The sequence below is a fragment of the Caenorhabditis elegans genome, chromosome II, assembly GCF_000002985.6.
Source record: "Caenorhabditis elegans chromosome II".
NCBI classification, from domain to species: Eukaryota; Metazoa; Nematoda; class Chromadorea; order Rhabditida; family Rhabditidae; genus Caenorhabditis; species Caenorhabditis elegans.
In genome coordinates, this window is record NC_003280.10 from 11,787,244 (window position 1) to 11,810,618 (window position 23,375).

Here is a 23,375-nt window from a genome sequence, read left to right on the forward strand (position 1 = left end):
TTTTGAAAAATCCTTTTTTTTTTTGAAAATTCTATTTACCAAAACTTTGAATTATCATTTTCGAAAATCTACGCATTTTTGGATTGATATTCGGTCATTTTGGACTCATTGTGTTTGAACAGGTCAAAAACTTAATTCAATTATTCTGTTCTAATTTTTTAGTTCAAAAACGCTAGAAGCTCCATGGGAGGGGGGGGGGGTAATATTAGGAAATATTGTGACAGAATTTTGATGTTTCACGGTTTTTTTTGAATCACAAAGTCAAGATTTTTCAAAAATTCAATGCTGAAATATTATGTTCTGAATCGTATATGTATTTTTTGGGTACCACAATGAAGTTTATGCTAGAAAAGTTTTTTTAGGTTTGCCGAATCCGATGTTCCATAAAAGGTCCAAAAATATCTTGATAATTTAAAAACCAATCGAATATAACTTTTACAGCAACTTATGCTATTTTCCACCACTTCATGTGCCGCTTTAGTTATTTTGTAAAGCTTTAATGGTGTAATTAATGGTGTAAACAAAAAAAAATTAAAATCTATCAAACAAAAAATAAATTGACAACATCTTCCAGATTCCTTCCCTCTAACCAAAAACCGCAGAGTTTATAGGTGCCCTCTCATGACAATATTTATTCGATTCTTATTTTTTATGACTCTTCGCTCCTAAACATTCTCTTTTAGCCACCACCTTCTCGACCGCCGTACAAGACAGTCAATTTTCAAATTTTATTGCGAGGCTCCCTGCCGCACCTTTTTATGCAGGCAGGACGCGAATCAGTCTTAGTAAACCATCATGATGTTTCAGTTCCACTTTCGAATGGAATTCCATCATTCCCATCCTCTTCTCCCTTGTCCTTTCCCTTCACTCACTCAACCAATCCATTCAAAAAAGTCAATTATCAGTTGTTGGGGGGACAACATGGGCAAACACCTTCTGACTCACTTTTGAACTTTACGCATCTTTTCTAAAAGTGGAAGAGAGAGAAAGAATGCAAAAAAGAAAGAGACAGAAGAAGAAGAAAAGCACTAATAAATAGCCACCATTGTTGTCAATTAGGAGCATGACGTGGCGATAAAAGTTAACTTTTGGTGTTTGTTGAGCCGCGAGGGGTGCATGTATGGACGACCATAAGAATTCAAACTAAACTTGAGAACACCCAAATAAGACGTAATATAGTGAACTTTCTGGAAAATACAGTAGTTCCTTTTGAAGTTCTGCACTCAACTTTGACCGCTTTTCTCTTGTTTGTATATGCCAACTTTTTTAAAAAAGTTTATTAATTGATAACTTTTTGATTTCTGCATTATGGATATATAAATGTTGTTCGGCAAATTTTTTTTGTGTCTTTTTGAAATTTTTCCAGTTTTCTTTAGAAATTTTTATAGAATTTACTTACTTTTCAAAATAAATGTCGGAGCACTCATAGGATGCGTAAAATTTTGCCGGTTAAAATTGAAACTCTGAAATTTCCAAAAAAAAGTGCAAAACCACAATTTGCTGAACATTTTCCCGTTTTCCGGAAAATTCGACAGGTAATTTGCCAGTTTGCCGATTTGCCGGAATTCTTCAATTTCGGCAATTTACCAATTTGTCGGAAAAAATCGCAATTGCTATGAGGCCTACAAAATAGGCAAATTTAACAATATTTGTTTTAAAAAAGTTTAAAGGCCTGAAACTTGTCAAAAACTTCGGCTAAAATTTTCCTGCAAATTACAGCTTTCAGCCAATTTTTTGTGATATTTCAAAAACTGTTCGAGGTATATAAAATTATCATAAAATGTTTCTACATTTTTAAACTATAAAAAGGGATTATAGCGGGAGCATATCGAAAGCGGGAGTTTTGTAGATTTTGTCCGTTTTTTAGAGGTCCTGCAACTTTGGCTGATTTATTTTTCACTTTTTGAAGAAAACTCGTTATTTTAATACTTTAACTCAAAAACCTGCTCAAATTTTTGTGACTTTAAAAGTGATACATTTATTTGGACAGAAAATATTTCAACTTCGACGTTTTCCAAAAACAATTCTAGCGAAAAACAGTTGATCATAAACTACAATTTTTCTTTTTAAAGTAAAATTAGATGTTTAGTATCACTTTTGAAGCTATTTTCTGTTTAGGGCTAAATATTTCAAACAACAGGCTTGGTTTAGGTTTATTTATAGTCCCTGTGTGCGCATTGTGATGTTTCCTATTGGGCACATTGCGAATTAACTGTGTAGAAAATTTCTGGAACTGCCCAGGAATTTTTTAAAATGTTTCAATTTCTATTTTTGCATTTCTATACATTTTCTATATTTTTGTTCAATAAGTTAGAAAACAAGTAAGCCCATATATTCCACAAAAAAGACTCCAGACTATCTCCTTCCGAAAACAATAAAACTTGGCTCTCCCCTTCTCCTCTTCCCTGAAATTTCATTTCCCCGTGTCTTCTTCTAGATGTCAATAAGAACCTAGATATCCACCACCAACACCTAAAGAGTCTCCGCCCCTTACTGCTGCTGCTGCGCGAGATACTTCAAACAACTACTCTGCCTCGAGACACAGGCCCAGTTGTCTCTCTTTCTCCAGTCTGATGTTCTTCTTCTCGTCTACTACTACTGTAGGCAATTGACTCCGCCCACCTCCCCAGCGGTCTTGTGTCTCGGTGCCATTCCTACCCAATGAGATCATCATTCTAATAATGTTGTGTGTGTGTGTTCCTATATACACAAAAGCTTTTTCTTCAGTTTTTTGTCTCCCCTGTTTTCAGCAACCACTTTTTTTCTGTTCAAAATTGTGTCATTTATTTCCAGCAGAGATGTCACTACTCCAACGACCGCCACTTCCGGCCAGCTCAGGTGACTAATTAGGCAACTTGTCACTTGTAACTGTTTGCGCTTTTAACTTTAAGCGACCTCTAAGGTTCTGTACAAGATTGATTAGGCACCTATCTGTAATTTAGTGAGTGGCCTGAAACAAATCTTGTCTAACTGTAAGCCTAGCCTATTTCTGAGCCGGGGGCAACTTCATTTGATCTCTAGAAATTGCGCCAAAATTGTGCACATGATATGCTTCGTTTTTCCATTTTTCTAGAGGTTAAACATTGCATGACTTCTCGAAAGTATAAGGATTAGATCAACAGGCACCTGTCTGGAAGTACACCTGACCGTTAGATGACATCAACTTCACGATCTCAAGTGACTTCTGGGCACCTGTCTGAAAATCTTTGGCATGCCCCCTCAGGTTTAGTATACGAAGAAACGCGAGAGTGTTCATACAGTGTGCAGTTGAACAACAATACAGACAGAGTCACTAAAAAACATAACTGTTGGCGCAGCGACGACAAAGCTTCTTCTTCTTCTCTCACTTTTTTCCCTTCTCTTGTTGCCCACCCTCCCACTCTTTTTTCTTGTGTCAGTTGATCACAATCAGCGAAATCACAAGAGTTTCTTGGTTCTAGCACCTATTCTTCTTCTTCTTCTTCTTCTCTTTTTGTTTGTCCCCTTCCTCCCCATTCTATAACAAATTTCTTTCCAGGAATGGACGAACAGACTCCACGCATCGGTGCTCCGTTTCCTTTCATGTGCCCCACCTCGTCGCCGTCGTCTGCCGTCTTTCCGCCACCTCTTCACATTTTCCCGCCACACATGCAACAACAGTATTTTTTGAATATTATGCAACTTGTCCAGCAACAGCAATATCAGCAGAGGTTGAGCTCGGGAGGCTCGCCGGTCAACTCGGATCAGGCGTCGTCGAGAAGTGAATCGCCGCAGACTAAAAGTGAGTCAATCAATTCTTTATTACATCTATTGAAATTTAGACTTTATTAGTCTTAAAAAAACACACCTGGAAATTTTATTTGACAGTTTATATCTCGGCCCATCTTTAATATTCCCCAAGTTGGTATTCAGCAAATATTATGCCAGTCGGCAATATTTCTAAAACGTCAAACACAACTAACTTGTCGGCTGTCAAAGTTCAGTAGTTTAACTCCCAGGTACCTCGCCTATGTAGGTGACAGATAGCTGTATCTAAATGAGCTCCACCTAATTGCACTACTGCACCTGACTACTTCACTCTAAAAGGTTATAACTCGGTTCATTTGATGGATAAAAATAAATAATAAACTAAAAACAATAGAAATAGAACTAACAAATATTTCGTCAATTGACAATTTTTGAATGGAACAAACGTCAACTGAGATATAAGCTGTCAAAGTTGAGTAATTAGGTGCTAAACGTTAACTTTGACTGATTTTTCGAGTAGCTAAAAAGTGTCTTATAGCCCTCACCTGTGATCTAACATAAACTTCGGTCGCTTCAAGACCCTAACTAGATGATGAGCTCAATGAGATTACTTAATAGAGTAACTCCTTCAAGTTGTGACTGCCAAAAGTCACTTCATCCCTCTGATTAGTTGTTCTTCTCCTCCTCTTCACTTGACAACCAACCTGACATTTAAACATCTGCACTTATCCATTCCCCAATTCCTATTCAAAATTGTGGCAGGTCATTACAACGTGTTAATCCCGGGGTAAATGGTCTGGGAATCTTGGAATCCGCGTCTTGGACTCGGCTTCTTTCCCATCGTAAAGATCGTGGAGAACAATGTCTTCTTTGTCTCACCCTGTCGTCTGCTCCATATTGATACCGTATCTCATCCGAGTGACACCAATTACGAACATCACCTACTTCTTCTTCTGAGGCTATGTACTCAAATAAGGGGGTAAAGTCTCCGAAGCGTCTAACTTCCGGTCACGACCCATCGCACACGACCTCGTGTCACTTCTTCTACTCCTTCCGATTTCGTGATATATTAGAGTACACTTTCTTGTGCGCCCCTACCTCCCCCCCCACAATTCAACCATTTACGAGGTAAAATCATCAATAGTGGTGTGGAACAATACAACAACGATGAGTGTCAGGAGGATCTAGTTCTTTCCGGATAGGTGAGAAATGAGACGTCTCGGAGAAGATCCTCGAATTTCCATTTGACTGCATTCTATGATAGTAAAGAAGTTTCTCATGGCGTGTGTCTTTAGGGGGAGGAAAAGAAGTTCTTCCTATTGTTATTTAAATCAACATAAGACCGGCCGACTCGTCTCCTCTCCACCACCAGCACCTACTTCTTCTTCTTCCTCTCCATGACTTACAGTACCTCGTAAATGAAAATGTTGCAGTGTGTGTGTATCAAGTCGTAAAATTGAACACACGCCTCAACAGAGAGAGTCGTAATTCAAAGTCATCGCAACACCCGGCAGAAGGAGCGAGCGAGAGAGAGAACATGATGACAGAATTATGAGGGAATGTACACACAGGTGCACCAAAAGTTCGAGGACACTAGTCATCATCGGAAGGCGCGCGAAACGAGCTTTGAAGTTTTTTGTGGAGTGGGTTGCGTAATGAAGGTGTTGGACAGGTTGCATCAGTGCAAAATTGAAAGAGATACCGATTGGGGATTTAGCTGTGAGAGGTGTCACTTCTTGCACAGTTCATTTTCAATATGTCGATCAGGATCTCTGCAGAATTCGCATGATGGGCACACCACAACTTCTCCATCGGGCTCACATAGGCATTGTGTACATATTGCGATTTAACTCTGAACGTCTCGAAAACAGGAAAACCCCATTAGTTCTTGGAATGAAAAGTTGGGGGAGGTTTTCCGTGGAAAGTGTATGTTTTTGCTGAGCGCCCGAGAGTTGATATATTATGCGCGAACGAGTCCCAACGTCCCAGGGGTATATCGACAGGCGGCGACTTCAAAACGAGCCACATTTCAATTAGAGCAAGGAGGAAAGAGTTTGGGCGCCAAAGTGTCAGAAGCCTAGTGGTGGTGGTAACAAAAAAGAAGTGTTTTATTAGTGGACTGGGAGGAGGATGTTGAGCAATGCCCGTTGAAATATGAGTGACTTGAGAGCATCTTCCGTTTCACCCCGCTTCCTTGTATTCTTGGATTCAATTTGTGAGTTGCGGGTTTTTATCTGAAGAAACAGGGATTGCAGGAAGAGTCAGAGAAATGATAGTTGCTAGCTACACCTACAAAATTAATATCTTGGATTAGCACATCAAATTCCTGAAAAATTGTAAACTGACCAAATATTTGTCATAAAATTTTGAACATTTTGACAATTAAAGTTTTTAATAAATCTCTAGAACTTTTTAGCTTATACTCTTTGAAACGTACTCTGGTTTTGTAAACCTTTAAAAAGTGAAGCTTCACCTTTGCTACGGGAGCAGTGCAGATAACTGTCAACTGAGAAAAGTTTACAATTTTTTTCCAAACATTTCATAGTTTTCTCCAATTTTTTAGATATAGATCACAACTTGTTCTTTTGGCCTCGGCTCAAATACCGTATATCTTCACTCCGAACTACTTCACTTTGAGAGGTGATATCTCGGTTCAATTTAAAGATATCAATAAATTTTTAACTACAAAAATATAGGGAAAGGTCTAATAAACATTTTATCAGTTGACAATTTTTAAACAAACCAAACGACAACTAACTAAGATATATGCTGCCAAAGTCAATGTGCAATATGAAGCAAATTTTCAGTTTGCTAGTTCTTAGTATGAACACTTTCGAAATTAGGTCCTGACCATGTTAGCTATCTCTAAAAGCCTATTTATTTAACAATTGTTTTGCTTCACATACTTTAATGTTCATCTCCAGAAGATTAGGAGAGGTGTCACCTGCCAGCCGCCGCATCAGGCAATAAAACATGGAGCCTCATCTGGCTTTTGTTGTCTTTTGTTGTGAGCCTCCGAGAAAACGAAGACGATATCTCATTTGACACATACATAAACATGCTTCTTTTAGGGGCCTAAGGGGTTGGTGCTATGTGTGTGTGTGTGAAAAGAAAAGCAATTTAGTCGGCGATAAACTTTGCAATAAAACCATCTAGCTTCGGAATAAGAAGACACCCCCAGTGTTTGCTGGCTGCCTTTTCTTCTAGATGATTGACAATGAGATGATGGCAAACAGGACGTCGAGTCTTCTTATTCTGGAGGAGAAGAAACCAATATAACCTTGGCTGTCTTTTTCCCTCTTACAAAATGATCTCACAGAGCATCATGTGGGTTGTATCATGCAGAGTTTATGACTTTGCGGCGCGTGTGGTAAACTGAGAAGGGTGGCCCCGTAGTTTAATGATAATATGACACTTGGTAATCGAGTGGTTTTTCGGGATCCTGGATTCTGGATTCAAAAGCTCATCCGGTAAGAGACAAACTGACTGATCGCAATCTCTTAGTCACATCTGCGTCAGTGTTCTTTTTGATAAGCATCTTTTACTCACACAGTTTATGAGTAGTGGATTGAGTGATAAATGTGTGTGTTGAGTAGAGAGAGAGTAGCTAAGGACAGATGGATGAAAGGCGGCACCGCCACACAGTTAGGCGTCATGATTAATTGGCGGATGGCGGGCAGGGAGACACCTCCTGTCGACTCATTAATTGGCTCTTAGTTTCTCGCATTGATTCGAATTCGATTCCGGGGTGGAAGAACGACGTAATCGTAAATTAGCATAAGTACACATATACCTTGGGAAACTGTTTTACTTCTGAAGTTACCGCCACCGATGCCGTTGACTATTTGGAATCTTATTAGGTACATGATTCTATTGTAAAGCAAGGGAAATTTGAATCTAGGTTATCAGGCGGGCGTGCCTACCTACGTGCCTATCAAATGCCTATTACCGAATTCTTGTCAACGAAGTAGATATTTTTACAAACCACATGTCCTAGACTAAGCTGACAACTTTGATAATTCTTCATGAAAGTTAGATAGTTTCTAGATTTTCAGAAGGATTTGAAAAAAGACAGACGAGTAGGCAGAAGGCAGGTATAGATCGCCTAGAAGGCAGGCAGGTAGTCACGTGCCTACTTTAAAATCGTATGCCTAACCAATTAAAGTTAAATACCATTTAACAGACGTTTTCTTAAAATTAGAGGTTTTCTAGGTTCTTGCCTACGTTCCTATTTACTGCCCAATTTTGAATTACAGTGAAATGTTCAGTGTTTCGGGGACAGGCCTAGAAGGCAAGCAGGTATGCCTGTTTTAGAGGCGTATGCCTACCCAATTAGAGGTAACTTGTCATTTACAGGTATGTAGATCAAACACGTAGATAAATTAGCATAGGTACACACAGTTTCCCACTTTAGATGTTTCCGCCCCAACTGAATATGATTAACTAGGACTAGAGGAGATGGGTAATAAAATTTGCGGTACACTATTTGTTTGTCCTCCACCCCAAACAACAAGGCCATCATCATCATCAGCATGTTACAGAATTAATACTCGACGAGGACGGATGTGCGACGTGTTCGGTGTGCACAGAGAAGGTTCCAGAGGCCGAATGGAATAGTCATATTGAATTGGAAAAAGAGAGACTCATCAGTTATATCACCTTGTGAGTTTGGGGAAACTGATAGAAACCTAGGCAATAGTTTAAATTTTCTCGGAAGTTTGTTTGAGGCCTTGAAAATGGTGTGCATCACTATCTGAAAACATAAAAACCTATCTTCAGAACAAAAGAAAAGAGGGAACGAGACCGAGAGAACACACCAGACCATTTCGATCAGAAAAGGAAGCGCGAGCTCGAGTTGCAAAGGATCAGAAATAATCAGAATAAGAGACAGTCATGTGGGTTTTTACTTCCAAAACAGTTCACAAAACTCCATCAAATTTTCAGTAAAACGTGGACCCCAACTAGTCCGTGACTGCTTGACTCCATTCAGCAGACAATCCAACGATGAGACTGGTTCCAGTGAGTCACCTGACATGAAGAAGGATGATGAATTCTACATGAAGTGCACCACTTGCCATGTAAGTTTTAAAGTCAATTTTTGGCTGAAAGTTATGAGAAATAATTTCAGCAACCCTGCTCCTACGCCATAGTGATGTCTGCATTTGACCGTCCGAAATGCCAAATTTGTTTTGACCTGGTTCGAGCCGCAGTTCTCAATTCAGCGGTATGTACTTGAATTCGGCCGTTTTTTGGGGGTCGTCGACAGGTGGCCGGCCACCTTCTTGGGAGAGGCGGCGGGCCGATCAAAGCACGATTCGTGCTAATGAGGTTGTGTAATATAAAGAGGAGAGGCGATGGTTACAGTAAGAGGGATGATGAAGAGTGGGCGACATTGGCACTTGTGATGACACCATCTAAAGTGGAAGTGATGCGCTTTTTGAAAATGTTTTGAGCATTCAAAAAAAAAAAGAAAAAGGGCTGATCTAGGTTATTACTGTATATTGGGGCATATAGTAAAAGTTCAATGAGCTTATCATTTGCATACGGTAGGCGTAGGTCGCCTTGGAGGCAGACAAGTAGATGCCTAGGTAGAAAGCAGTGCACTTTCCAAATTGAAACAAAACAATTTTAAACCGAATTGTTGGAATCAAAAAAGAGAGAGTAAAAAGTGATGTCTATTTGAGTTTTAGTTTAAGACGTATGCGCCTGCCTGCATACCTATCTCTTTTGAAGTCACGTGCACCTTGGTAGGTACGCGGGCAGGCAAAAAGCAGGTGTAGGTAACATTGGAGGCAGAAAATCAGGTTTCAAAAAAAGTAGTAAGCTTACATCGTACTGTAGGAGCTGAAAGGATCTTACAGTACTCCCCGAACAGTTAACTTTTTCCAGGCGAGCCCAACATCCTCAGCTACCAAAGAAGATCCTGACCATGACAGCAGCCCGCCGGCGTGCAAGAAAATGAAAATTGAAGACCTAATCGACACGAGTGTCTAATATAATCTGTGCCATTTCTCGTTCCAAAAAAGAAAAAAACACGACTCCAACCACACATTTCATCAGGGTACTTCTATTGCATACAGCTTTTAATGAAAATATATTTATTACTTACATTCTCTTTTTTTCTAGAATCTTTCATCCCTTCCTTCCCAAAAAAACCACGCAAAATACCTAGTCTTCTCATTTTCTCCTATTTTTTAAAATTATTTTTCTCTTTATTCTCCTTTTTTCCTGACTCCCAATTGACTTCTGTTTCAGTAGATTTCCCGAAAAATTGTCCGTGTGAACCATTGTTCGTATTAAATGTATTGTTTGATTTGTTAGAAATAAAACAGAACCAAAAGAAAATTAGACATAGAAAAAGGGGTAAATTGATAAGAAAACTGATGTCTTAACTGATAACAAGCAATTTTGTAAACAATACTTGTATTACTGACATTTATATGGGGTTTTTTTTGTAGCTATCAAGTTTTTTAATTGATTTTTTTTTAAAGATAGTGCTCAATTTTTATCAGTTCTACTTTTCCTTGGCTCAAGTTTCCATTTTCCTCGTTCTAAAAAAGACACAACAAGTAATTTTGCGCCACCGACTAATCAGGGATGTGCAGCAATGCTGATTGGTGAAGATTTGTAGGGGGAAATTCAAATTGTTTGAAGTTTTGCGTTAAGTTTTGTACGCAAAAAATCTGAAAATTGTCGAAAATCTTTGATGTTAATTTTTTTAAATCTGGGTGATCGGTTTTCGAAAAAAAATTGTTTCTTATTTTTAGAGCCGAGTTCTAAATTTTTGTAGAGCTCTCGAATTTCAAAAATTTGAAATTTTTTGAAATTTTTAGTAAATAAATATGTTTTCCATAGCTTTTCACATCGATATAAATTACCAAACATTTCGAAACATTCCAAAACTCTCAGATAAAATTGCTTCCCACAAAAGTTCAACATGCAGAGTAAAAATAGGCCTCCGTGAAATATGCCAACATTCGGAAAACTTCCGGCAATTCTCTATTTCTTCATATGTTCGTGTGTTTTAGGTAACCTACACTGCAGGCTGTTCTATGTTTTGTCAAAGAATTTTTTAATGCCAAAGTATTTATTATTATAGAAATGTACTTTTGCAGAGCCTCTATAAAAATTCACTGTTACTGTTTTCTGAAAAAAATTACATTGAAATAAATAACAGTTTACTAAAATCTATAAAACATTCGCACAGACTCATGAATATTCAAAAAAATGTAAATTTTTCAAAAGTAACAGTATTTATAAGAACTGCTTTATTTTTACATGCTATTTTTTCCATATTTTAAAAATTGTCGAACCATTTTTATGAGTCTTCTGCCTTCCCTCAAATTGAGCACTTTGATTTTTTTGAAACACTAAAAAGCGCTCTTAAATGTTTCATTTTAGCGGACTAAAAATTTCGCAAGTATAGTTGAGGTCTAGGTTTAATATTCGAACTCAAAAATTTCACATCCAAATTTCATAATCATCTTATGCAAATTTTTCTAAACACAGTTTTCATGCATATCATTTCAGTAGGCTGAGTGATTGTTGACCTGCCACTAAACCTGAAAACACAGTTAAAATTGCAAAAGATTTTTCCAAAAAGTAAGTGCGTGTTCACAGACTTTATGATTTTTTTCATGTAGTTTGAAAACACAATGTTATTTTGGTAAAACTTTGAAACTTCTCTAAAGCATATACACGTAACTAATAGTAAATAGTATCAAATTCCCTAATCTTCTCACTCAAAATTTGCACAATTCTCTAGTTTTGTTGATTTTCTACCTACTAAAAATGTATTGTTAAATTTGGAAAAAGCTTGTAAAAACTGGAACTCTTCCAAATATTATGCCCTTCTTTGTGTAGTTTTCAGAACAAATGCTATAGGGAATTTCTGTAGAAAAAAACCTGGTCGAATTAGTAGACACATATACCTATTTTCTCCTTGTTTTCCCCTGATGTTTGACCGATTATGGTGGAGGTCACTTTCTCCATTATAGACACACTTGGGTACATTTTGGTTTCTCATTTCGTTTCTTTTTCATATAGTTCAACATTTTCCAATTCCAGATGTCGTCAAAACCATTTGGATATGTTTACGATGAGAGAATGCTTGGACATGAATGCAAATACGACAGTACTATGGCAGAATGCCCTAAGAGGATGAAGCTGATTTATGAGAGACTGCAGAAGGATAAGCTGCTTGATGGAGCTGTGAAGGTAGGTATTAAAGCACGGGATTTCTGATAGTGGAAAATTTTCGGAGATTAAATGGAACATTCTGAAAACACTAATCTTTCTTTAGTAAAACCATTTAAATTCCAGATCGATGCTCGGGAAGCCAATGACTCTGAAATCCGCCTTAACCACCCCCAACAACTCATCGATGAAATCGTTAGCTTGAACTCCACTGAAAAATGCGAGGAATACTGCAAAGACAAAGAAATCCTTTGGACTTGCGAGAATACAAATGAAGCCGCCCGTGTTGCGATCGGTGGATCCATCGAGCTTGTGAAGGCTGCCATGGAGGGAAAGATCCATAATGGATTCGCAATGGTTCGTCCGCCAGGCCACCATTCCTATGGAAAAGTTGCACAGGGTTACTGTATTTTTAATAATGTAGCGATTGCCGCTAAATACGCAATCGAGAAGCTAGAAGTGAAGAAAGTTGCAATTGTGGACTTTGACTATCACGCTGGAAACGGTACTTATCAATCGGTAAAGGATGAGTCCAGAATTCATTTGACCTCCTTCCATGGCCATCATTTTGGAGCATTCTGGCCATTTAGCAGGGATTATGATTATGCAACTAATAGTCGTAAGTTTCTGACTTAAAACCCAAAAAAGTATTGCAAATTACAGAAAACACCTTATTCGTGCCGCTAAACGGGACAATGAACTCTGAAGGTGACTACGTTTCCGTATTCCATCACGTGCTGCTCCCCATGTTGGAGCAGTTCCAGCCAGAATTGATTCTCATCTCAGCAGGGTTTGACTCTGGATATTACGATGTTATGATGGAGTTTGGACAAGGAGTCAAGGCTCACGGGTGAGAAAATATTAAAATATTGTAGAAAAGTCCTAGCAATGACAGGCTGTTATTAGGGACAAAATACGCCCCCTGTCTTTGAGGAGAGAACTCCGATAGCATATGATTTAGGCGTGGCAATAGCAGGTAGAGGTAGTTACGGAGGCATGTAGAAATGGAGGCAAGTATCTACTTGATTTGATTTACATACAGTGTGAGAAAGTTCTATAGGACCCCCCTCATTTTTGACGCTTCCCCTATTTTGAAAATTTTTTTTTGAAAAATTTTACCGTGGATTGATTTAAAATGTCAAAATATGTGGGCACAAAAATTTTCAGAGGTGTACCTCTAAAACTGGCTGAGTACCAAAAAATGTTGGAAAATAAGGTGTGCAACTTCTATAGGACCCCCTTATATTTTTGACGATTTCATTGAGAAAAAAGCGTTTTTGGAATGAATATCCCGTAAATGATTATGAAAATGAGAATAAACACAGTTTCAAGCAATTTCCTATTGGCATTTGAGGGTTGACCCGCAACTGTCCTGTAACAGTCATGTAACAGAAGTTTCCACGTGTCACTTACCCTATCACAACCACACTTTATAAAATGAGACATGACACTGTTCTAACAACATTCGTACGTTTTTGGAAAAATCCGAAAAGTTTGAGCCCCGCTGCACCGCTGAAACCATGGGCCTATTATTTCAGGCCATTTCTCCGTTTCAGTGAGTACTAATCGGGTCCCGGTAAACCCCTAATCTTGAAAATTGTTTAATAAACTCTCACAATCATTGTGACCGTATCCGGCATCAGCAATAAGGATTTACTAGCCTCTGAGCTGACCCAGAATGAAATTGTCAATAAGGCAAGTTTTCCGTTCTAAAAGTGATGTTATTATGCATAATTTCATAGACTCAGGGTAAAACCGAATATTTAGAACATTACAATAACAAAATCGTGACCAATTTTTTTTTGTGGATGCTAGCTTGATGTTCATGCAAGTTTATTCAACAATTTTCAAAGTTAGGGGCTCACCGGGACCGGATTAGTACAACGGAGAAATGGCCTGAAATAATAGGCCCATGTACGGTTTCAGCGGTGCAGCGGAGCTCAAACTTTTCGGATTTTTCCAAAAACGTACGAATGTTGTTAGAACAGTGTCATGTCTCATTTTATAAAGTGTGGTTGTGATAGGGTAAGTGACACGTGGAAACTTCTGTTACATGACTGTTACAGGACAGTTGCGGGTCAACCCTCAAATGCCAATAGGAAATTGCTTGAAACTGTGTTTATTCTCATTTTCATAATCATTTACGGGATATTCATTCCAAAAACGCTTTTTTCTCAATGAAATCGTCAAAAATATAAGGGGGTCCTATAGAAGTTGCACACCTTATTTTCCAACATTTTTTGGTACGCAGCCAGTTTTAGAGGTACACCTCTGAAAATTTTTGTGCCCACATATTTTGACATTTTGAATCAATCCACGGTAAAATTTTTCAAAAAAAAATTTTCAAAATAGGTGAAGCGTCAAAAATGAAGGGGGTCCTATAGAACTTTCTCACACTGTATTTCCAGCATTAAAAAGTAATAAACATTGAGAGCAGTAAAATTTAAAATTTAAACTTGCCCAATGTCACCCGCTAATTTAAGCCTACTTCCAGATATGGTCATATGGCTCGTCTCCTCAGCCAAATTTGCCCTGGAAAGATCCTCGCTATATTAGAAGGTGGCTATCATCCCTACAACTACACCGAGAGCGCTTCTATGATGGTCCGAGGACTTCTCAATCTTCCTCTCCCGCGCCTCGACATCCCTGAAAGAATCTCCGGAGCTCTCCTAGAAACTACCTGGAACATTCTGAATCATCACTCGGAATGGTACCCGAAGCTTGGAGAACGACTGAAACTCCTGGAGCACCAGCAGAAAGAGCTTGGACTACCACAATTCGCATTTGATCAGACAATGTTTTTGGGTGAGAAGATGAGAAAGATGTATGATGATATGAAGAAGCATAGGATTGTCAGAACTAGAGAATGGTTTCCAGAAATGTCAGATGATCAGGTGGCAGTTTGTAAGCAGAAGATAGATGAATATATCCAAGAATACGAATTCACTTCCGAGCATCCTACTCCAAGTGAATCACAGCTAGTTGCTCAGTGTGTCTGGGATGAAGCTGCGAGGTCTGACGCCTTCCTCCAAGCAATCCCATTTGCCACGGCTTTGGTCCAAGAATTCAATGCTTTTGTGGAAGGGAAGAGGGAGAATATGATGATTTGCGATCGTGAACTTTACACGGAAGCTGTTAAAAGCGGAGTCTTGGAAGCTCACACACCGATCACTACAACTCGCCCTGAATAATTTTTGATGGGTTATCATGTGCTTTGTGATCCAAATAAATGTATTGCAAATTCTCTAAAAATCTAATACATATGTGTGTCCCTGCAAATAACCTGTTTCGGGAGTTAAAATATTTTCCTGACAGTCTAAATGGAGTCTAATAGTAAGATGGCCTTTATTAAACCTTTCCACTTCATCAGTCCATGTGTCTCGTTAGCGGACCATAAATTGATAAATTGATAAATTGATAAGAAAAGTGGTGTCTTAACTGATAACAAGCAATTTTGTGAACAATACTTGTTTTACTGACATTTCTATAGGGGTTTTTTGTGGCTTCTAAGTTTTTTATTGATTTTTTTTATGATAGCGCTCAATTGTTATCAGTTCTAGTTTTCCTTGGCTCAAGTTTCCAGTTTCCTCGTTCTAAAAAGACAAAACAAGTAATTTTCAGCAATTCAGCAGGGATTATGATTATGCAACTAATAGTCGTTAATTTCTGATTTAGAAATTTCAAATAAGTATTATAAATTACAGCAAACACCCTATTTGTGCCGCTGAACGGGACAATGAACTCTGAAGGAGACTACGTTTCCGTGTTCCATCACGTGTTGCTTACAATGTTAGAGCAGTTTCAACCAGAGTTGATTCTTATCTCGGCAGGTTTTGACTCAGGATATTACGATGTTATGATGGAGTTTGGACAAGGAGTCAAGGCTAACGGGTGAGAAAATTTGAAGTTCTCGTAGAAAAAACTAGGTTTTGAATCAATTATAACTTTAACAGTCCAATATCATACGAGGGGTTTAAGTAGTCACGTTTAGGTATGAGTAGGAATGTTTAAGGTATGATATCGCCCGCTACTTACCAAATGTCACCCGCTAACTTAAGCCTACTTCCAGGTATGGTCATATGGCTTGTCTCCTCAACCAAATCTGCCCTGGAAAGATCCTCGCTATATTAGAAGGTGGCTATCATCCCTACAACTACACCGAGAGCGCTTCTATGATGGTTCGAGGACTTCTCAATCTTCCTATCCCGCGCCTCGACATCCCTGAAAGAATCTCCGGAGCTCTCCTAGAAACTACCTGGAACATTCTGAATCATCACTCGGAATGGTACCCGAAGCTTGGAGAACGACTGAAACTCCTGGAGCACCAACAGAAAGAGCTTGGACTACCACAATTCGCATTTGATCAGACAATGTTTTTGGGTGAGAAGATGAGAAAGATGTATGATGATATGAAGAAGCATAGGATTGTCAGAACTAGAGAATGGTTTCCAGAAATGTCAGATGATCAGGTGGCAGTTTGTAAGCAGAAGATAGATGAATATATCCAAGAATACGAATTCACTTCCGAGCATCCTACTCCAAGTGAATCACAGCTAGTTGCTCAGTGTGTCTGGGATGAAGCTGCGAGGTCTGACGCCTTCCTCCAAGCAATCCCATTTGCCACTGCTTTGGTCCAAGAATTCAATGCTTTTGTGGAAGGGAAGAGGGAGAATATGATGATTTGCGATCGTGAACTTTGCACGGAAGCTGTTAAAAGCGGAGTCTTGGAAGCTCACACACCGATCACTCGCCCTGAATAATTTTTGATGGGTTATCATGTGCTTTGTGATCCAAATAAATGTATTGCAAATTCTCTAAAAATCTAATACATATGTGTGTCCCAGCAAATAACATGCTTAAGTTAGGGTATTAAAACAATAACTGATTTAATGAAGTCTAAGATGAACTTTATTAAACCTTTCCACTTCATCAGTTCATGTGACAAAGGCCTTTGTCACAGTTCTTCCTAGAGTTCCCTGAATTGTGTGTTTGACTTGTATTTACATTTGTATTTCAAAATTGTTTTAATTTCTCAAGCTTTCTTGTATTCTCCGAACTGAAAACTCCTAGAACTTCCGTAATATTCATCAAACCTTGCAAATGTTCTGAGATCATTTTTTGATAACTTAAAATTTGTGAAAACTCTTGAAACAGTCGAGGACTGTAAAACATTATCAAAAGTTCCTAGAATCTTGCAAAAAATTAAGTGCTTTCTGAAAAGTTGTTCACATTTTCTTATTAAAAGGCTGAGTAGTGGTAGTGTACCACTGCCACTCAAGAGGTCGCAAGTTCAGTCCCACCTCACCCCAAAGACTGACCCACTCGGAAAATGGGTAGTTAATTTGGTTCACGAAAGGTTATATCGCGAGTCCCCGTATGGCTTAAATTCGTACTAGAAGAGATATAAACTCCACCAGTAACCGTAATCTCTGGTCCGCAGGAGGCTTTGTCGGCCAACTCTCAAACCGAACGGCACACCTTTACCTTTTACCAGAAGTTTAAGACTAGCGGGCCCGCCAGTTGTATTGGGTGTATGTATGGCAAGTCACGTTGCCGGAAGTATGTTCTCGGCTTCGCTTCGAACGTGTTAGAGGGTTTGGGCAAATTGCAGTGAGTCAATGGGAGTCTTCTTGATCATTGAGCTCGGTTTGACCAAAAACAGAGTGAAAGCTGAGTTATGATTTATCGAAATTTGAGAAAGCTTTATATCGAGGGCGACACTCCGATGATTTACATAAAATCGAGCACTTCTATTCGAATTCCGAGTGCTCACAAAAAACGGGGAAGACTCTAACAAGGAGATGTAGGAAAAAATCTTTCTGGAGGAAGTCGTCTTTTGATTTCGTTTTCTTCAATAATGACAATTTAGGGAAAGACGTTCGAAAACCGCTTACCACTGATAATTCAGCGGGAAAAGGAATATTTGAAAATTTTATCACAGCATTGTACTCATTATTAAATTCCCGAAAGAGAGCCAAAGAGTTGAAGTTGTTATCTTGTAAGCTGGTTGATTTGTAGAAAAAAACAAGTTTTGGCCTGAAAATTGAAAAAAAAAATATATATATATCTTGGCAGAGCATTGTTAATGTGACGAAAATTTATCTTCCAAAAGATATTTCAAAATATATTCCTTAATCATGAAGAAATCACTGATTTTAACGGAAATTGCCAAAAAACTGAGGGGGTGCTATAGAAGTTGGGCGGTCGTTTTTTCAACTTTTTGACCTAATTCCCGTAATTTTTGAGATATCATCATGAAAATTGGGGAGCATAGGTTTTTCAACATTTGCTATCGAACTGCATTAACACTTTTTCAAAATATATTTTGGAGAGCCTCAAACTACCAAATTAGAGGGGGGTGCTATAGAAGTTGTGCGCACTGTACTAATAATTCGATGGATCTGTTTTTCTATCGGATAGTAAAATTCCAAGAACACCGAGATTTTCTGCCAGTAAGAAAGCAATTTTAAACAATTATAATTCCTCAGAAAAAAAACTTTTGAGAAATTAAATAAAATCTATATTTTTGCAGGGATGGAATAGAGAGAGTGGATTGTGAAGATGGAAAAGATGTATTGAGCGATGACGGATTAATTGCTACAATAAAATACAAGAACTGTGGTATTGATTTTCTTGTATGGCACGAGAAATTCCCAATTGATTTAATGCAACGTTTTGAAATGAGAAACAAAATTTAATTTTTTTTGATTGTCCAGTTAAACTCCCAGTTAAATGATAAATAAAAAAACAGCTTCCCCATTTCTTGTAGTTTTTTTCAATTGAGTTTCAGTGTACATTCTATCTAAAAAAAATGGTAGCGGATTTATAACCTCTCGGATTATACTTGAGAGTTAATTTATTTGAATACTTTCGGGTTTACAGAAGAATAATATCGATAGTGATGGAACGAAGTAACGATGGAAAAAAGAGGAGGAGAAATCTGGGGTGGGGACGATAACTGTAGAGCAGACGGAAAAATAACTCAAACTACACACAATCATAAATAAATCGCTTAAAAATACTAAACATCCATAGTGCCTACTCTTTGCTCCTTGCAGCGCAACTTCTCCTTCTATAAAAAATTCAAACAGGAATCGCGCATTTTCCAGACTATGAAATAAGCGATATTAATGTTTGTGGCAACCATAACCTGATGGTAGACGATGGGAGATGATGGAAAGTGATAATTGGACAGGTAAGTATTTGTGCATTGTCTGTTTTATAAAACGTTTTTTTGATAAAGCTATATTTATTAATTTATTTTTAAAAATTCAACTATAACATTAACAACGTGAACATTGAAGTGCAGAATAAAAAATAAAAAAGTTTTTAAAAATTACACAAATTTCAATCGATTCGTAAGTATTGTGCATCATTTCTCGAATTACCCGGAAAGCGACAAAATGTCCAAGGAGCCGTTAGTGTGTGTAAGATGCTCGAAGTTCTGCCATGACAAAAAGGTGATGAGCAAGAAGAAATCATACCGGTATCGGGAAAATGACAACAAGTGGATCACATGTTATCATTGCCAGACATCGTATCACTTTTTGTGTTCCGGACTTGAGGAATACGAGTACTACTTGATTGATAAGTTTTATTGCTCCAAATGTGAACCGAAAACCGGTCCGAGTGTCCGTAAGTTTGCCATTTTTTTGTAAATTAAGTTTTAAAATATTTTTCAATTCAGGTTATGAAATGGTTGCCCCACAACGTCACGCATGGTACGATCCAAACGAGAAAAATCTCGACATTGAAGTTGGCTCCAAAACTTGGGTTGAAGATTTCATTACCTGGGAAAAGAATGTACCCGAACCGTAAGTGCTTTTAGTTTGATTGAAATCACTCTACACGCATACCTATCTACGTGCCTGCATGTCCACCTGATGCCTACCTCATTTCTAACCACGCGCCTACATACTAAAATTATGCCTACCTACGTGCCTACGCGCCTACATCATGCCTGCCTACAGGTATATTGTATGGTATACCATGCCTACTTATACGCCTACCTCGTATCTGCCTGATTCTATTCACGTTTATGCGCACCTAATTCACACCTCTTGCCTCTTGCCTACTTATGTGCCTACATGCCTACCTACGTACATATTTACAGAAGCGCCGACGAGGTTCGTGTTGTGAAAGATGGCCATGTGTTTCAGAAAGTTTTCGAAGAGCTTGGAGGTGCCGACAATTGGAAGCATTTGTTTATTGTCAAAAATATGGACGGACTCGATATGAAGATGCCAAAGCCGGGTTTCGATCTGGAGGATCTTGTCAGAATTCTGGGATCGGACTACGCGGTGGACACTATTGATGTTTTCAATCAAGAAACTTATTTAATGAAGCTGGACACAATCAGAAAACTTTTCCGAGAGAACCCTGAGAATCGGACGCTTTTGTACAACTTTCTGTTTCTAGAGTTTTCCGATCATCCAGAGTAAGTGTGATTCGAAAATTTAAAATAATTAAAAGTTTGAAAATTCAGATTGAAGGAAATGGCTAGGCCACCGAGATTCGTACAGGACATTTCGATGGCCAAACGCTTGTGGAGTGATGTCACCTCCAAATCAGCTTTGTCAGACGACCATCGACCGAAAATTGAACAGATCTGTGCCGCCGCTATGGCCAATTCGTACACTGACTTTCATGTAGACTTTGGTGGCACCAGTGTCTACTTTCACGTTTTTAAGGTATGTTGAAAATTGTCTACTGATTGTATTCTTTTCAACCTACAATCCATTTTCAGGGCGAGAAAATTTTCTACATCGCCGCGCCGACCGAGGAGAACTTTGTAATGTATCAGGCCCACGAGACGTCCACGGATTCGAGCATTTGGTTAGGCCACACGCTGAAAGGAGCTCTCAAGCGAGTTGTGGTCAAGGAAGGACAGACTCTTTTGATTCCAGCTGGCTGGATACATGCAGTGCTCACCACTATCGACTCTCTCGCTTTTGGAGGCAATTTCTTGCATCTTGGAAATCTGATAATGCACATGCGTGTAGTTGATATGGAGAATTCGATTCGCGAGGAAATCAAGAATGAAGAAGGATTTTCATATCCAAATTTCGAATATCTTCATTGGATGTATATGAAAATTGTTCTTCTCGACAAAATTCGAGGTTTGTTTCCTGTGTACTGCTTTTTATTCTCATGTTTCATTTTTCAGAAGCAAACGACCAAGGAATTGACATGCGTGAGCTGAACTCAAACATCTGGACAGCGTCACAACTGATGAAAGACAAGTTGGAGATTTGGTTGGATAGAGAGTTGAGATTCAATGTAGTCGAGGACACTATTATCAAGTTCAATGAGAAGAAGAAGCTGGTGAATTTGGTGCAGAATGTCATGAAAGCTCAGACAAAGATCCAGGAGACTAGGGACCAGTTGATGGGTGAAAAACAGAAACGCAAGTGCCGCGGTGATGAAAACGATTGCCCATCCAGCTCCGCCAAATACACCAAGAAGTCGAAGAAAGACAATGGTTTTATGATGAAAAAGATCGGTGAAGAGGAAATTCCAGTGGAGAAAAAGGAAAAGAAACGACGTAAGAAATTGTGTGTTTTTGTAAATTTTAAAAACATTTTTCACAGGAAATTAAAAAGAAGCGCGTGGTTCATCTTTTCTCTGAAAGCTTTCTCCAACAATGCCATCTCGTCTGATGCTCAACTCTATTGATATAATAGTATAAAGTTCCCCCGCCCGTTTACACAACTTTTTACCCATTCCGTTTCTATTAAATACCTTATCACTTCATCTTTTGCAATGAATATTATAACCAAACAATTTTCATTGACCATCCGATATACAGTTCCGGCCAGCAATTTTATGAAAGTTCGGATTTTTTGTTGATAATTTTGAAAATTATTTGAGGAGTAAAACACAAAAACTAGAAGTTTCAACTATGAAAGTTTGACTGGTTTTTTTTAAATACAGAAACGAAAAACTTATATTTCGTCTAGACCTAGAAAATTTCTGTAGATCAGATTTACTGGGCGCGAGAATTTGAACATTAAAAATGTGTTGACCGCGCATCTTCCCAGAGGGCAAGCATCTATAGCCACTCATTTCTCTTATTTACTAATTTTGCCCTATTTTGCCCTTACATACAATTTTTTTTGACTTATCTCTTCTTGCTATTACTTTTTTTCTTCATTATTATTTATTAAAATGGAGTTTTTTTCAGTTCACAATGGGCGGATGCTTTTCCCGCAGAAACAATGAGGTCGGACAACGACCAAATCTCCAGCCGCCTCTGCCACCAGCACAAGTGGAACGAATCGGGGATCCTATAGTTCGAGATCCAGGTGAGTACAGTACTCCTACAGTAACCCCCGCCATGGAAAACGTTTTCCGGGTTCTATCCCGCAATAAATTTGAAAAAGAAACTTAACACCTGGTCGTTCGAAATCTAGGAATAGGCGAAGCTCTTAGTACGGCCTTTCGAATTTTGTCCCAGTATCTCTAGATTAAGCTTGGTAAATTGGACTGAAAGAGACGCCCGGCTTCAGGTTATTTCGGCACTCGGCGGCAACTTCTTGTCCTACTTTGACATAAAAATATTGACTTGGTTCAGAGGATGTCAAAACTTAGCCCACTGTTGGGAAGACTTTGTTCAGGCTTTCTCCAATTTTCGCCAATGTTTTCTAGAAAATCACATGAAAAGTTTGGATCAGACTTGGGCTAAACTTGGAGGTGGTCTGAAAAAAGTCTCACCCGAGTTTTGCCCAAGTTTTCCCATCTTCTGAAGCTAGTCAACCTTCTGGTCCTATTCCGGAATATCTGAAATTTTGGAGAATAAACATTTTGAGTTCTGAAAAATAAGAATATTCAAATAATCCGCACTACAATTATCTTTTCAGCCGAACCCGCCCAGCCCATGTTCCTGCCACCTCGCCAGCCACCGGGTCAAGCACCAAATCCACGAACAGTGGAAATCATTCACGATGAACTTGAACAAGAGCCAGAAGCCGTCGGAGCCCCCGCCGCCGAAGAAGAACAGTTGGATCATCAACAGTAGATCCACACAAGTCGGGATTATATCTAAATTTCGATTATTTCAATTCCTTCCAATCATATCAATGTATCGGCGTCTATATTTTCTATTCGTAAACATGATTGTCTGTAAAATAAATCAATGTATTTATTGAGAGTTTTAGAAGCATCTGGTGAAGTAGTCGGGATTGTAGGGCAGTCTTAGTACATCGTTTTATTCGCTTGAAGGCAACTAACTTTTAGTTCAGTTATCGTTGGGACAAGAGCAGTGATTCTGATTACCTGCGCCCAGTCTAAAAACTCAACAGATCTTGTCTGGAATTTGCATTCGCGGAAAAATAAGTTTGCAGCATATGTGTTGTTTTTTTTTATTAAAAAAAAACAAAAAAACCTATATTTTGTCTAGACCTACAAAATTTCGGTAGATCAAACTTACTCGGCGCGTGAATTTTAACAGAAAT

At 38.6% G+C, this 23,375-nt stretch overlaps 5 protein-coding genes and 4 non-coding genes across 10 annotated transcripts; 5 read left to right on the forward strand and 4 right to left on the reverse strand.

The window, feature by feature from the left end:
• Nucleotides 1–1,042: 1,042 nt before the first annotated feature.
• F43G6.15 lies at nt 1,043–1,096 on the reverse strand. Its single transcript, NR_051753.1, has one exon. It is a non-coding gene; the product is annotated as an Unclassified non-coding RNA F43G6.15 (non-coding RNA).
• Nucleotides 1,097–3,514: 2,418 nt separating this feature from the next.
• F43G6.4 (uncharacterized protein) lies at nt 3,515–10,079 on the forward strand. Its single transcript, NM_064118.5, has 6 exons — nt 3,515–3,760; nt 8,268–8,388; nt 8,506–8,621; nt 8,671–8,804; nt 8,855–8,950; nt 9,616–10,079. The coding sequence occupies exons 1-6, from the start codon at nt 3,520–3,522 to the stop codon at nt 9,718–9,720; spliced, it is 813 nt and encodes a 270-aa protein (NP_496519.2). The 5' UTR covers nt 3,515–3,519; the 3' UTR covers nt 9,721–10,079.
• On the reverse strand, nt 8,974–9,143 carry F43G6.14. Its single transcript, NR_051754.1, has one exon. It is a non-coding gene; the product is annotated as an Unclassified non-coding RNA F43G6.14 (non-coding RNA).
• Nucleotides 10,080–11,793: 1,714 nt separating the features above from the next.
• Nucleotides 11,794–15,166, forward strand: hda-5 (Histone deacetylase domain-containing protein; the record flags this gene model as incomplete). The annotated part of the gene is made up of 4 exons (NM_171045.7): nt 11,794–11,943; nt 12,049–12,541; nt 12,586–12,772; nt 14,417–15,166. 4 exons carry the CDS (start codon nt 11,794–11,796, stop codon nt 15,111–15,113), a joined length of 1,527 nt encoding a protein of 508 aa, NP_741051.1. The 3' UTR covers nt 15,114–15,166.
• A 341-nt stretch (nt 15,167–15,507) lies between these two features.
• On the forward strand, nt 15,508–16,735 carry F43G6.17 (Histone deacetylase domain-containing protein; the record flags this gene model as incomplete). 2 transcript variants are annotated; one of them, NR_101755.1, is made up of 3 exons in its annotated part: nt 15,508–15,580; nt 15,627–15,813; nt 15,992–16,682. NR_101755.1 is itself a non-coding variant. In NM_001276748.2 (2 exons), 2 exons carry the CDS (start codon nt 15,659–15,661, stop codon nt 16,680–16,682), a joined length of 846 nt encoding a protein of 281 aa, NP_001263677.1. In that variant the 3' UTR covers nt 16,683–16,735. The 2 variants fall into 2 exon arrangements, 1 of the variants encoding a protein (NP_001263677.1); NM_001276748.2 differs by lacking the exon at nt 15,508–15,580 and having other exon boundaries at nt 15,659–15,813; nt 15,992–16,735.
• Nucleotides 15,639–15,786, reverse strand: F43G6.13. The gene has a single exon (NR_051755.1). It is a non-coding gene; the product is annotated as an Unclassified non-coding RNA F43G6.13 (non-coding RNA).
• Nucleotides 15,862–16,011, reverse strand: F43G6.12. Its single transcript, NR_051756.1, has one exon. It is a non-coding gene; the product is annotated as an Unclassified non-coding RNA F43G6.12 (non-coding RNA).
• A 2,577-nt stretch (nt 16,736–19,312) lies between the features above and the next one.
• Nucleotides 19,313–21,702, forward strand: jmjd-1.1 (JmjC domain-containing protein). Its single transcript, NM_064119.5, has 7 exons — nt 19,313–19,557; nt 19,610–19,736; nt 20,036–20,359; nt 20,408–20,612; nt 20,669–21,041; nt 21,089–21,466; nt 21,513–21,702. Exons 1-7 carry the CDS (start codon nt 19,326–19,328, stop codon nt 21,518–21,520), a joined length of 1,647 nt encoding a protein of 548 aa, NP_496520.1. The 5' UTR covers nt 19,313–19,325; the 3' UTR covers nt 21,521–21,702.
• A 404-nt stretch (nt 21,703–22,106) lies between these two features.
• F43G6.10 (Small hydrophilic protein) lies at nt 22,107–23,064 on the forward strand. Its single transcript, NM_001383962.3, has 2 exons — nt 22,107–22,226; nt 22,782–23,064. The coding sequence occupies exons 1-2, from the start codon at nt 22,112–22,114 to the stop codon at nt 22,937–22,939; spliced, it is 273 nt and encodes a 90-aa protein (NP_001369879.1). The 5' UTR covers nt 22,107–22,111; the 3' UTR covers nt 22,940–23,064.
• Nucleotides 23,065–23,375: the final 311 nt, after the last annotated feature.

Excerpts from the sequence above, each read along its gene's own strand:
- F43G6.4 (NM_064118.5), top strand. The coding sequence starts at position 3,520 with ATGGACGAACAGACTCCACGCATCGGTGCTCCGTTTCCTTTCATGTGC. Across the intron at positions 8,389-8,505 it reads CTCATCAGTTATATCACCTT|AACAAAAGAAAAGAGGGAAC; the intron begins GTGAGTTTGGGG and ends ACCTATCTTCAG. Across the intron at positions 8,805-8,854 it reads TGAAGTGCACCACTTGCCAT|CAACCCTGCTCCTACGCCAT; the intron begins GTAAGTTTTAAA and ends AAATAATTTCAG.
- jmjd-1.1 (NM_064119.5), top strand. The coding sequence starts at position 19,326 with ATGTCCAAGGAGCCGTTAGTGTGTGTAAGATGCTCGAAGTTCTGCCAT. Across the intron at positions 20,613-20,668 it reads TCTACTTTCACGTTTTTAAG|GGCGAGAAAATTTTCTACAT; the intron begins GTATGTTGAAAA and ends ATCCATTTTCAG. Across the intron at positions 21,042-21,088 it reads TCTTCTCGACAAAATTCGAG|AAGCAAACGACCAAGGAATT; the intron begins GTTTGTTTCCTG and ends TTCATTTTTCAG.
- F43G6.10 (NM_001383962.3), top strand. The coding sequence starts at position 22,112 with ATGGGCGGATGCTTTTCCCGCAGAAACAATGAGGTCGGACAACGACCA. Across the intron at positions 22,227-22,781 it reads TCCTATAGTTCGAGATCCAG|CCGAACCCGCCCAGCCCATG; the intron begins GTGAGTACAGTA and ends TTATCTTTTCAG.